The 14339-nt window shown below is 43.3% G+C and overlaps 1 protein-coding gene across 1 annotated transcript; it reads right to left on the reverse strand.

Annotated features, from left to right (window-relative positions):
* Window positions 1-2020: 2020 nt before the first annotated feature.
* Window positions 2021-8611, reverse strand: ENC1 (ectodermal-neural cortex 1). The gene is made up of 2 exons (XM_069879817.1): window positions 8569-8611; window positions 2021-3916 (listed from the first exon to the last, which is right to left on the reverse strand). The coding sequence occupies exon 2, from the start codon at window positions 3902-3904 to the stop codon at window positions 2135-2137; it is 1770 nt and encodes a 589-aa protein (XP_069735918.1). The 5' UTR covers window positions 3905-3916; window positions 8569-8611; the 3' UTR covers window positions 2021-2134.
* Window positions 8612-14339: the final 5728 nt, after the last annotated feature.

Raw genomic sequence — 14339 nt, forward strand, 5'->3', positions numbered from 1 at the left:
AAAGCTTTTTGCACCATTACATCCTGAGCACTCTTTCAAAATAATACACTCCCTCTCATGTATCGTAAACTTTAGAACAATTAAGTCAGTCTCAGAAGAATAAGTCAGTATTTTTCTTGGCACAGACCTGAGTCCAGGCATTCAATACTAGTGCTCTGACAACACCAAGGACTGCTGAAAGTCAGTAATAATAGAAATTAACTGAAGAAGTCAAGACATTATTCCCAGCTAGGGAAGAAGCCATGGCACAGAAATCATGGTTTCCACCTGCTGGCTACCAGGGCATGTGATTACTCTAAGCATCCAGGATCTGGTTGAGTCTCAAGGGTTTGCCCTGCTTTCCCAAGAGTAGGTCAGGGAAAAACAAAGCAAAGAGCAGAGACAGGGCAGTGTCTTCAAGACAACCAACCACATGAAACAAGAGCAGCTGGCAGCATAACACAGTCCAATTTCACACTAGATTTCCACCCTGATCTGCTGCTTTGCACAGGCCCACCCTCATATTCTTTACTCAAAGCTCCCAGTAATCTTAAAGACAACTACAAGATCAATCCTCAGTGTACCACAACTACACTGCATTCCTAGGTGTATATGTCTATCTACTCTGCTTCAAAGACATTTGGGTTTAATATTTACTGCAAGAGTTAGGGAAATGTCTCCAGCTGAAATGTCTCCACCAGAAAAAAAATATCATCTGCCCCAAACAGATGAACCTAGGGAAGTCTATACACAAATTTATTCTTCCTATTTCCTGGAGAATCTCCAACAGTATCTCTAGGAAACTCAGATGCAAAGGCAGAGATTGTTTAATTACTGCAACTGTGTTTATTTTCGTTGTTCCTTCTAATCTGCCTGCCTTCATGGTTGCACTATACACTGTTCAAATACAAAAAGAAACTACCACTCACAGGGCACAGATTGTTTAGGATTAAGCATGCCATTATATTTGTTTGGTTGGATGATTGCAACTGGGATTCTGTTAAAGTCTCAAGGGGGAAAAGAGCAATACAACACTAAAGGGAGTCTACCAGATTTGCTGAAGAATACAGATTAATAGTTCTGGAGAGTGTGACTTATTTTAAGTGACTTCTTTTTAATCTTCTCCAAAAAGATAAAAATATGGAAAAAATAGTAATATTTCAGGAAAACCAGATTTTTTAAATAGTATGTGTAGGTACTCAAGCTTTTTTAGTGTTGCAGGGTTTCTTTCCATGAACCCTTTCTCCCCTCCTCTTAAAACTCAGAAATTCACAATAACCAAAACAATCAAGGCTAAATCCAGACTTGTTTGTGAGAAGATACAATGCTGAAGTTGCACTTGGTAAAAGCTTTACCCATTATGTATAATTAAATTGTTTTGGAACAGTGTATGCTATGGACGGATAATTACTTCAGCCAGCAATATTAATTAAATGTCTTCCCAACACTATATCTAGTCCAACACATATGACCAAAACTATTTTGAAAAATCTGTACTTTAAAGTGTATCATTGGAGCAAATGCAACCTTAGCCCACGCAGATGCAACCATGCTGTCTAGGTGAGTTGGAATGTTAAGCCTGAAGTGCTTGTAAAACACCCTCCATAAGACAGTAATTTTCCCCAAAGGCTGTCTGCATGGAGAAAGCAGGCTGTCTGCCTGGAAATCCAAGTGAATTCACTCTCAGGCTTCAGATCAGAATGTACAATATCTTCTTCAGGCACTGTTACTGGATATACAGAGTGATTTGGCCTCTGTCATCAAGAAAATGGCAACAAAGCCTTGTTTAGCATCCTGTGTTTCATATCTGAACACAAAGCAGGGTTCAGTTTCCAAATTATCTGCACTTCCACACAAGGACTGAGCAAAAATAACATTCTCAACATCTAAACCATGCAGGAAAAAGCCCCATGAAGAGATGCGGCTACAAGATAGGTGGCAAACTACTTCCAGCACCTGGCTTTGCCACAGACATGGTGCCTAGCTTACAACAGCCTGTGACTCTATGTCTCAGTTGTTCCAGGTGCAAAACTGGATTGAATATACTCACCCTCCTCAGAGATGCTGCTGAAAAGCTTTGTGAAAAGCATTATTACAGTGGAATTCAGTGCTGCTATTTCTTACCTGATAATTTGTAGTTGCAACACACACATAATTATGAGGGGAGGTGCTTCCATGTGCTGACAAATGCCGTGGGAATTAATGAATAGGGCACAGTTGTTATGCTGTTCCATACATCTAACGTGGGATCATAGCAGTCCAGCGTTTTGCACCTCTGAATGCCAAAGTAGCCTCCAACCACATACAATTTGTTTCCAGATGCCACTGCGTGGCAGCTCATGCGTTTAGCTGTCACATCTCCCACCTTAGTCCACTGGTATGTCTCACTGTTGAACTTATAAGCGGAGCACGCGGAGAATTCAGTATCTCCACCCATAATAAAAATCTGGTTACCCAAAACAGCTGCAGCTGTGTAGCGCCAGGGCTGGGGGCAGGTGGCCGGTACTGTCCATCTGTTCTCACACTGATCATAGCACTGAACTTTGGGCAGCTTGTCATGGCTAACACTGGTACCTCCAAAAGCAAACAGCTTAAGCTTTGCACTGACTACAGCTGCATTGCTTACTCCCTCTCGCAGAGGGGCAACCATGGTCCACTTGTTGGTCACAGGGTCATACTGTTCTACTTGCTTTAAGGATACTGAAGGGGAAGCTGGAAGACAACCAGTTGCTGCAGTGTGTCCTCCTACTACATACAAACAGTGTTTAAGTTCAGCAGAGCCATGTCCAAACCTAGCTACCAGCATGGGAGCAGCCTTTGACCATTCTTCATGAAGGGTGTCATACACCCACACATCTTTGGAGACTCCGTTTTCTGAGCCTCGTCCCCCAGTGATATATACTTTGCAGCCAATGGCACAAGCACTGAACTCTTTCCGTGGACTTGGTATGTCAGCTTTTGGAATGATCTCCTTTGCCTTCTGGTCTACCAGGTACAGCTTGTCACACATAAAGGTTTGGCCACCCAAAAGAAAAAGTGAATGGCCAGTTTTACGGGGTCTGGCACACAAACTAGTGACCACTCCATCATTCTGTAAGATCTTTAACTTGCATCTTATTGATTCTTCTACAATCTCTTTGCTTTTCCTTTGCTTGGTGATGAGCTCTTCCATGGCCACATTCTCCATAAGGTATATGGCTGGCAAGAGGGCCAGCCTCACAGTCTGCAATAGCTCAGGCAGATAACAGTGACGCTTACTCAGGTCATAGTTGACCCAGTTGATAGCTGTTTCATATACCAGCCTTTCATCTTCAGTTTCTAATTCTTCACTGGAAAGGAGTTGTACTACCATGTCTTTTGGCAGCTGGAGGAAGTCTTCGCTTTTACTGATACTCTGGAAGTTGCTAAGGCACATCCTCCAAGAGAGCTCATACAGCTTGGTGCACTGGTGAGCATCTGAAAGCAGCAGCATGCCAAGACAGTTGGTGGGATGAAGATTTTTCTCCAGAAATTCTGCACAAGCATCCCGAATGTCTTGAAACTCCAGCATGTCACCAGCCTCCAGCAGCGACTCCGCGTTCTCCTCGTTGATGATAACCCTGGAGGAATATGCATAGTCTAGAAGAAGCTCCAAGACTTCTGGGTGAATTGAATTATGAAAATTGACTTCACTGTCCTGGCTCTCCTTCAGTCCTCCACTAAACATTGCTTCAAAATAGCGGCTACAAGCAGCTAGGACAGCTCTGTGGCAGGGGAATGACCTGTTTCCAGCATGAAGAAGTACATCTGTAAAGAGACGCTGCTGACGCAAAAGGTTCAAGTGAGTAAGGACACTATCAGCATAGGATGACTTGTGGAACAAGTATATGTTTATGGAGCCAGTACTGGCCCTAGATTTGCGATTTTCATGCATGCTGACTGACATTTTCTTTCACACCTATAAAGAAAGAAAACAAAATCAGTAAGATTAATGAGGTAATCAAATTTGTTATTATCTTTACATACCAAAAAGTCTATCTTTACATACCAAAAGTCTATATACCAAAAAGTATAAGATGGGCGGGGAGAAGCCTTAATTTATATATGAGTGGACAGAATTGCATCTGCTTTTGGCATGTGTTTATTTTTTTGTAAGATGAGTTTCATAAATTACATACTCCAGATTTGTTGCCCAAGAGCAGGTTTGTCTTGGGAAACCTGATCTCCAACTTTCACAGCAATACAGCAAGCAAGTAAATTGGAGGAGAAAGAAAAGGAACCAGGACTGATTTTCTCACCCTTCCCCAACCTAGACCAGCTGATTCATTACATATGTACACATGCACATGCTTGAAACATTCTCCTGTACTGAATCATAGCAGGAAGAGCTACCAGACGGAATACCTAAGGAATGTCAAAAGCTGCATGGGCAACAAAAAATCTACTAATCCCATTAGGAAGCTTTGCTTTGGTATAATGATCCCATATGCAACAGCAGAGAATAAAAAACAAACAAACAAAAAAAAACCTTTAAAATTTTAAACTTTAAAAAAGGGAACCCAGCAATGATCATAAATTTATACTTGGAAAACCCTTCAAGAAATACGAAGAGTGGATTTTTTAGAGATAAATATTGAACTTTGCCAGCTGCCACCAGATATAGTGATACAGCATATACATGGGCAGAGAAATGTGTTTTGACTGTCAGTTGAAGTCACAGAGGCATCACCCCTGAAGCGGCATAGCATCAGCTATTGGTTTGTTTTAAATTTGGAGTAGACAAAAAACCAAGACACCCCATCCTACCCTACTCCTAACAAACAATGCTGTTCAGTCCCCATTTGAAGGTGAATGTTACTGTTATCTGCCATGATACAGGTCCATGCAAGATCACAGCAGCAAGGTTCCAGATCTGATTACGAGTCAAGCCAAAACAGTATGGAGCATAGGGAATGGGAGGAATATTGGCAGTCATATAAAACTAATGGCCAAAAAGCCACAGTGCAAGTAATAGGAGATTGTATACAGAGGCCAGTGTAAACCGTGGCTGTGACCACTACTATAATAATCTCACTTCTCTCTCTCCAAACTACAGAGGAAGCTCAGAGAAAGAAGAGAGCCAAACTTCCCTAACTGCTATGATTTTTGCATGCCCAGAGCCCCTTTTACTGCACCTTCAAATGAAGAACAGGGCAAAAGCCTACCTGGGAAGCAACCAGTGCTCAGTCAGAGCATGACCTGGGACCAACTGTGTAAGGTTTCAATGTGGATGCACTTCCCTCTCTCAGGTGCACTTCCCTCTCTCACATTCAAACATTTTCATATTACTAAGTACACTTAAGCAATACAGAACTATACAACTCTATTCCCACGTATTGGAAAACTCAAAAAAACCACAAGAGCTTTACAAGCTCCCCCAAAAAATAGTATTTTAAAATAAATACATACAGTTTTCTAGATTCACATGACCATAACCTTCAAGTGTCAGAACTATACATGATTAATTTGTGCAACAGACTCCACTTCAGAACAATCAATTTGTGTATACAGAACACCTCCAGATTAATTGCAGCATACCCAGTACCACCCTCCTATTGCTAGCTGTGCAAATGTACAAAACAATTCATTCTTCACATCAAATAGCAAGCTTGTGATACACCTTTCCCTTCAGTCACAGCAAAAAAAGCCCCTCAAACCAACATCAATTAAGGAACAAAGAGACAATGTACTGCAAAAGTAAGATAGCTCATTTCCTTTAATCTGGAACATGACTTCCTGATGACACTTAACTGGCATTAAAACGCACAAGAAACGCAGCTCAGCATACAGTGCTCAATCCCAAATCCTCCAAATGGAAAGGAATTCTTCCCATCAGAGCCGCAGGGCAAAAAAGTACCTCTCTCACTGTACCAGGCAAAACTCTGAAGTTATTTTACCAGTGCTCCCTAGACAACCCACTTAAATGTACTAACACTAAGCACAGACCAGCTTAAGGAGGCCGGTACGTCTTTATAGCCCAAATCCTTTTACAAGAAAATTTAAATTACCTTAAATTCAATTCTATTGTCTGGCAAATAAAGACTCAGATGGCATTCAAGGATCCTGAGCACTAAGCTCAGACTAAAATTACCCACTTAATCTATAGCCAAAAAGATTATACTGACCATATACAGGTTGAAACCTGCCGGAACTGAAGGATTACAGAAGGGGTCATGACTTGAAATACTAGCACATAAACAGTTCGGAGACACACATGGGAAGGTGAAATCTTTCTGGGCACTTTACCATTTTAAATGATGCAGTGCAAAGCATCCACTGAATCTCCACAGACTGGCTTTCCTCACACTGAGGACTGACTCTTGCAAGGTTTCCTTGCCAGACAGCAGCACAAGAGCTAAACACCCACTGATCAGAGACAATAGGGTAACCAGGATTTGAAGGTGCTCATTTCCCCTCTGTTCTCCATCCCAATTAAGTGCATGCATAGACACCACAGTCTAGGCCTGTCAGGATCTCTATGGAAACTCAATTCCTTTCCTTTCCCCCACATACAGGGGGAATTCTGAGTATACTGGAAACTTTCTTTCATCATGCACACAGAGTTCAGAAATAGGGCAGGTAGAGTTCACGTCAGAAACTGCAAATACAAGTGTTCAGATCTTTCAGTGGGCTCTGTACTCCTGCAACTGCTGCTTGCTCAGCATCATTCAGAATGAGCCCATAACCACAACAAAATAGAGGCAAACATAAAAAAAAAACCACCCTGCAATTACGCATACGTTCGAGACTAGTGAGCTACACACCATGTGCAGAGGGAAGGAGTAGATGACTGTGTGTTACCCAAGCCCACCCACAGCCATAATAATGAGCACCATTTTAAAAGAAGAAAATTATAAGAGCCATTCTCAAACAGCTACTGAATGAGGCACTCAGCATTTCACCTCACTAAAACAGACGACCTGGTCCTTCAGGAAGCAATACCCCTTCTTACAAAGCACTTGCAGATTTCACATATGCTAGTCCTTAACTGTTCCAGTAACATTGCCTTTATCACCACAATGTCATCTATTTAGAAGAATTCAAAGTATGGTAATTCACATTTAAGATAAGCTAACATATTTCCCCAAACAGAACCAAGATACATATCTGTACATATCTCTTTCCTCCACTGTGTATGCTGAGATGAGTTCACACATGCAGTATTTGAACAAGCACCCTTACAAGCAATTATCATAATTCACTAATAGGCAGTGTTTCTGTAAAGATGTCATTCTGCAGTGGCTGATAACTAGCTTAGTCCAGAATCTTACAAGAATATTAATATGTATAAATGACATCTCTGATTTCTCCATTTGGTGTTGGAAATTATACAAGCCTCAAATACTTCAGCAGATGCAATTTACAGTCAGTGAGCAAATGTTAATCTTTAATAACATAAGCCAATTACCTTGAGGCATTTTTTTCTTTAAAATAATAATATTTGTATGTAAAAGGCCAGAAGTGGTCAGTGAATTAAATATATAGATTTTATCTAGGAACAGAGGTTGAACTAGCAACTTTGATTTATAATTGCACTTCAACAGGCTACTTGTCACAGCAGCCCAGAAGTAAACACTCCTTTAAGACTAAACAACAGACTCCCTGCCCTACTTAACAGCTCTGCAGCTTTCAGGTTTGAACGTAAATCAAATGAAAAATCAAGTGTTTTCAAATGACTGACTGACACATCCTTGATCTCGGCTCATTCTAATACGATCCTGTAATTACGCGGTTGCGTTTTTGTTTCGAATCAGTGAAACAAGGTGGAGGAAAGTAAACCCGCAAAACATCTCATCACTTTAACCAACGCCGCTTTCAGTCGCTGCACCCGCGGAGCGAAGTCCCGACCCTATCTGGAGTCCTCCAGCACGAACCCAGGGGCTACCTCGGACCTGCAGCGAGATGGAAAGCAGGACACGCTGCTCCTGCTAGGAACGCACCGCTGCTTCCCGCATGCAGACAAAGAAACCCAACTCCCAGTTACCCCCAGTTCACTCCATCGCGAAGCCTGAACAACCCCACCTCTCAAAGAGCCGCTTGCCCGGCTCCTTCCCAACCCGATAAAGAAGCGGTGCGAGAAGTTAAAATGCGCCTGGTTTGTTTCACAGGTCGATAACCACGTGCCGAAGTTTCAGTCCCAGCGCAGCCAGGCGCTCGCTCGCTCCCAGCCCTCCCTCGCGCCCGCCCAGGGATGCTCCGGCCGCCCCGGCGCCCCGAGGGGGACGGCGGAGCCCGAGCGAGGAGCTGACACTCTCCGAGGGCGGCACAACGCGCACCGCCGGGCAGGAGGCGCGGCGGGCACAGCATCGCGGGGGGGGCGCAGCATCTCCGGGGGGCGGTGGCACCGCAGCGCCCCCGCCTCCAGCATCGCCGGCTCCGCACCCCACGGCTCCAGCACCCCAAGGCTCCGGCATCCCCAAGGCTCCGGCATCCCCAGCTCCGCACCCCACGGCTCCGGCACCCCACGGCTCCGGCATCCCCAGCTCCGCACCCCCGGCTGCAGCACCCCCGGCTGCAGCACCCCCGGCTGCAGCACCCCCGGGTCCGCACCCGCGGCTCGCCCCGACTCACCGCAGCGGCTGCCGGCGGAGCGCGGCGCATGGGCGGGCGGCGCGGGAGGCGCGGCGGGCGGAGGGCAGCGCGGCTCTGCGCGGCGGCGGCGCGGGGAAGGCGTTTATGGGTTGGGGGGCGGGGGGAAGCGTGTATGCAAAGCGTCGGGGGGACGGGCCGGGGAGGGACGGCGGGGACAGACCGCGGGGGGGGAGGATGCGGGAGCGCTGCCCCCCGCGCCCAGCGGGGGGACGAAGCGGCGGCTTCCCCGCAGCAGCGCCGGGCTGACCCCGGGATTAATTATTCCCCGTCTAACAGAGCGTGAGAAAAACACGCCGGTGCAAAAAAAAAAAAAAAAAAAAAAGGCTGATTTCAAAAATAAACATCTTCTAGACGGAACAGCCGTGTTTACATAATGGCATTGTGCAGCTCTGCACAAGAAAAATACGGGACACCGTGGTAAACTTTGTACTTGCTGCTAATTTACTATTTGCTAATACCATTTAAAACAACGTTATTAGCCTTAACAGCAACGTCGCTCGATTATCAATGTTACTAGGTGGGTAAGAATTATTTTACTCCCACCAGAAGGAAGCTCCTAGTTGCATATAATAGTTTGGAGAACGTGTTCATTCTTCACAATGGAATGTTACCCAAATTTCTCCTGTTTAAAAAAAAATAAAAAACAACCCTGCAAGCGATTCGCTAACGTGCAGAGGGTTACATGTGTTCCTGTTGCTGGACTACAGAGACTGCACTTTGTGCACTGCAGGACACATCTGAAATTCCAGAGAGCCTGAGGGTATACACAAGCCTGGAGAGTGTGGCTGAACAAGGAGTATATGGAAGAGTCAGTTGTTTCATAGATTATTTCTTTTAAAATTTTTGTTTGATTACAACATGAAATATTGCAGCTTGTAAGGTCTAAAAATGATGCACATCTATATGTAATAAAGTGCATTCTGAAGCTGTTCGGGTGTAAGAAGCTGCTGGAAATTGTAAATCACCTTACGCAAGGGGTATTCATGGACACCAGTGCTCACCTGAGTCATGTATCTCTAGAGGATTCTAGATTAAACTGTGAATGCTCAGCCTTCATTGCGCATTGGATTGTCCGTGTTATGACTCCAGGTTTTTCCTTTCATTATGACATTTCCCTTAAAATGCCTTGATCCTGCTTTCTCCCATTTCCCTCTCATAAAACGTGCAGTTTCCACCCAAATTACAGCTAATTCCCATTAAAGCTAATTTCGTTTTGGTGAATCTTCCATAGTCCAGTGTCAGTAAATCAGATTATGTCATCCCGTGCACCTAAAACCACAGGGACGCATTACTTCATATGGTGTCAGGACAAACTTCAAATAAGCAGAATTATCACCGTGAGTCAAAAACAGAATTGGTAGAATAATGTTACTTAATCTATCGCTCAGCAACATCTGAACTGTAAAAATGATTTTGAGCATGGCTATAAGGAATGGTCAGTGAAAAATTAGGTCTGTAGAGAGGACAACAGGCAGGGCTTAAACGGCTGCCCACAGCAAGCAGATTTGGACAATACTCTGCATGAACAGAATGAGACAGTAATCCTGTAGGAGAGTGACCAGACAGAGTACTATCTTCCTTGTCCTCCATAAAATGAGGAACCTCTTCAAGTTAATCACGGCAACATGACTGGATGAAGCAATACATCTGTTGGGGGAGCAGCTACAAAGCCAGACAGCCTCTTCTCTGTGCGTGTAACTGCATATGGACTGTGTAAAACAGTGCTGCTGGTGGGAGCAGAGAGAGGAGAAGAAGAAGTAACTCCACAGTCTTCTGCCTGTAATTCCACACTAGGAATGCTTACAAACCGCAGCAGAAGTTCTCTTGAATGTGGTCAAAGGAGTTAAAACTAGGTATCTGTGTCTGAATACAGCTTATAACGCATTTAGAATAAGAGTGCTTGTCTGGCCAGCACGGAAAAAATACTTAAAATATTAACCTGGTCCAAAGCAGATCTTTGGCCTGGTTTATGTTGGTCTAAGAGCTAAGTCGGGTCACATTTAAACACAGTTCCGGTTAAGCCAGTTTTGTAGATGGGCCAATCTGTATTTTGACACTGCTGAAAACAAAGCTGGCCTTGCCTATCCCAGGACATAGTATAACATGCCCACTGAACTAGTTTAAACATGTTTCTCCTAGTATTCTTATGCCACGATAGATAGTATCTTTGAAGTGTTGCTAAATATCATGATTTTATCGCAAATCACAAGATAATTGGCCCTTTTCTCAAAGCGCGGGTTCTAGAGTCATGTGAAACTGATAATCTCTTTGGGTTGTTTTAGTTGCTTGGGTTTGGGCTTTGTTTCTTTTTTAGTAAGTCTGCAAGAATGAGTGTGTGGAATGGAAGTGTGGCCTTCAGAAACAGAAGGCACATACAACCCCGAAATATTTTCAGTTTACGTCTCTGATAAAGCAAGCACCACATTTGACTCCAAAAAAAATAGGGGTAGCAAAAACTTCTTTGTTCAACTAAAATCTGGCTTGGATTCGAGAAGCACTGCTGTTTTAACTAAATGAGTTTTACCTTGAACTTTATTTAAATTGGTTTGGCTTCTGTGTTGAGACAAGTTCTTGGATCCTTGAATGTATAGCAAACTTTGTAATATGACTATACTGACACTTAAATGGTTTGCAGGCATACCCGTGTAGCTGGAACATCTTCCAGGCTACCCCAGCAACACCAGCAAGAGTTCTAACGCTGGCAGAGTTGTACCAGCAAAATAAACCATTTGCCAGTGCAGATTATTTCATTCAGGAGATGGAAATACATTGTTTTGTTTTGTTAGTATCAGCTGCATCTACACTAGCAGGGTTTGCCAGTACAGCTATCTTGGCAACCCTTTTAAATGCAAACAAGCAATATGTGCCCGCAGCACAGGCTGAGATCTCATTTTTAATGCTATTAAACAGCTGTGTCTTGGGCTTTTGCCTTGTTAGACTCTTTTTAACCACATTATTTTGCTCAACTGCTAAATAAACAGCGTGGGGTAAAATGTATTAGTGTAATTTATCTTCATTCCTTCCTAATTTACACTTTGAATGAATTCATTAGAATGATCTAATTAACACTGTACAGTAGCAGCACCGGTGCCAGAGCTCTCCCAGGGGGTTGGGTGCAGGAACACCCCTCAGTGACCCACACCTGCTTTTCTTATCATTTGCCTTTGATGGGCTTCTGCAGCCTGGCCTGCAAACAGACATTTAGTTGCTGCAGCCCGATGTGGTACAATGATTGTTTAGTGCCAGAGATGTATTTAAAGTGTTTGGTGGGAGGTTAACATTCAACAACCCTCAGCAACAATTATACCAGCTTGCCCACTAGTTCTGGGGGCAAAAACCCCTCTTTGCCATGTTCTCCTGTTGTCTCTTCTATGAATGTCTGTTTTTCAGAAGGATTACACTCGGTCAGGCTGGTCCTTAGATGTCATTCCTTCATGAGGTGGCAGCTCAGACCAAAAAGAGAATCCCGCTGCTGTTGAAAAACTAGCAGCGCCAAGGGGCAAATGTTGGTGTCTGTGACATGTAATTGCTCCTCTCCAAAACATTTATATTGCATCAGTGTGACAAATGGTTGTGAAATGTGAGCCCTTTGCCACTTCTAAAGAGTGTGAACACTAGCCCATTTGAAGTCACTGAGTTATGCCATCATTTTACATGCAAGAGATAGGAGAAGTCAGGCCTTGGTTTCTGCTTAAGGCTGTGTATGTTTGGTACGAAAGATTTTCAAAAATAGCGTTATAGATATGAATAACATCTGGTGTTATTTTCACCTGAAGTTTCTAATTCTCAAGGGTAACCCTTGAAAAGTCTCGACTGTTGCATCTAGTCTAGAATTCACAGTTCAAGCAGTATGTGCTTATACAGAAAAGTAGTATTTAGAAAAAAAATACATCTTGGCCTATAAGGAGAAGCCATCCACTTCTCTTTTGTACTCAATTCCTCTGTCCATCTTATAATTTCCCAGTTTGTTTTGCTCTCTAGTTACTCCCACAAAAGTCTCTGCTACCTGACTTCATCCTTTGCCTATTACATATTGCCTGTTCTCCCTCTTAGCAAGAAAAGTCATTCTTGGTCAACAAAGACAACAAAGATGATGACTCGCTTTTGACCAGGTTTGATTAGCAAAGGGTCTCAATAATTACTGGTATGTGAGCCACTTCCTACAGACATACCGACCAGCACAGGACGGGGAATACAATTGCAGAGTCAGTGGTGCCACGTCTGTCATCACTCAAGGTGACATTCAGCAAAAGTCTTAGCATCTCACTCATGTTCTCTGTCAGGAGATTTCAATTCCGTGGACATATCTTTGCTAGGTATTCCCACCTCTGAACAGTGACTCCAGGCAGGGGCAGTTTCTCACTTCTCTCTAGGAGCTATCTCCAGCCAGTACAGACTCCAGGCATTGCAGGAACCTCCCTTTGCTTCTCTCTTGCTAAGTAGCAGTGGCCCCCAGTGGTGACAGCTAAACTGGCTTCTTGTTTCAAGATTTCCTACTCCGGGCTGAAAAGTCTCCATACTGTAATAGAAACTTGGCCAAAGGACTTCCGAGATCATCACATCTTCCAGTTCTACAGGGAACATGGGGGAGTTCCTCCTGACCCCTTGCAGACCTAAGCTTGGAACCCAGCAATGCCAATGACTCTCTGAAAACAGGGCTGCAACTTAAATTATTCATTAAAATGCTTAGGTAGTTTAAACAGAGAACAGTGTGTCATCTAGGGAGACACCTAAATGATGGAGATTTTTTTGCTTGTCTTCACCTTTTATGTTAGTATTAAAAGCTGGAAGACAAAAGTGTAAATAGCTTCAGCTTTGTAAGGAGAGGAATACACATCTAAGTAACTGTTCTTGCATTCACGAGTTGCACTACATATTGAAATGCAAGGTATTTAAGGACTTTCAGTATTTAAGGACTATTTAAGGACAAGGATTTTTGAGGTGAGATGGGAATACACATACATTTTTGGTGGTGCAACTTTGAGTCACTCAAGTCTGAAAATACAGACCTGTATGTCTTCAAAAAAAATTCACATTTTAGCTTGGAGACTTGTTACACTGTTCCCCCCACTTAGATGCTATTTTATCCCCAAGCTGTTGGGGAAAGTAGCTCTTCACCTAGTCAGGCCTGCTGCGGAGTCATGCACTGACAGAAGCCAGAAAAAAAGAAGGCAATGCATAGGAGCTGAAATGGGCCCTGGTGCTTAGCAGAGAGCTTTGGATTTCTCAGGTGGTTAAAACATAAGAGAATTTTTCTTTTAACTCCTGTCAGTGCCCAAACTTTCAGTGCCCAAACTAATGACCAGTGTCCAAACTTTACTAGTTTCCAAACTAATGACCATGAAGTCATGGGAACTGGTCCACAGAACCAAGGTAAACTGTAAAGTTTGTAGTGTTTCCATTTCAAAAAGTTTGATGATAAGAATATATGTGAAATTCGGAAGCTTGATATGGTTTGTTGGGGACCACTGCTTTAAAGAGGCAGTACAGAATTTTCTGATTTTTATGGGCTTAGGACAGATCCAGACAAGCATTTCAAAGCAAGCTTGTTTATGTAAGTATGGCTTTATTAATTTTCCTGCTCAACAATTCACCACAAACATCTGGAACTGCACTATTAGTAGTTTTGAGGTCACATTAATTCTGGATGTTCTTAAATGGCGTTTTTACAGATACTTAAGAACACTTAAGAAAGAAACACTTTTGAAGGCTCTTGGCAGAACATGAGAAGGTTAAAACAGACTCTCAGT

The sequence above is a fragment of the Phaenicophaeus curvirostris genome, chromosome Z (genome assembly GCF_032191515.1).
Source record: "Phaenicophaeus curvirostris isolate KB17595 chromosome Z, BPBGC_Pcur_1.0, whole genome shotgun sequence".
In the NCBI taxonomy this organism is placed as follows: domain Eukaryota; kingdom Metazoa; phylum Chordata; class Aves; order Cuculiformes; family Cuculidae; genus Phaenicophaeus; species Phaenicophaeus curvirostris.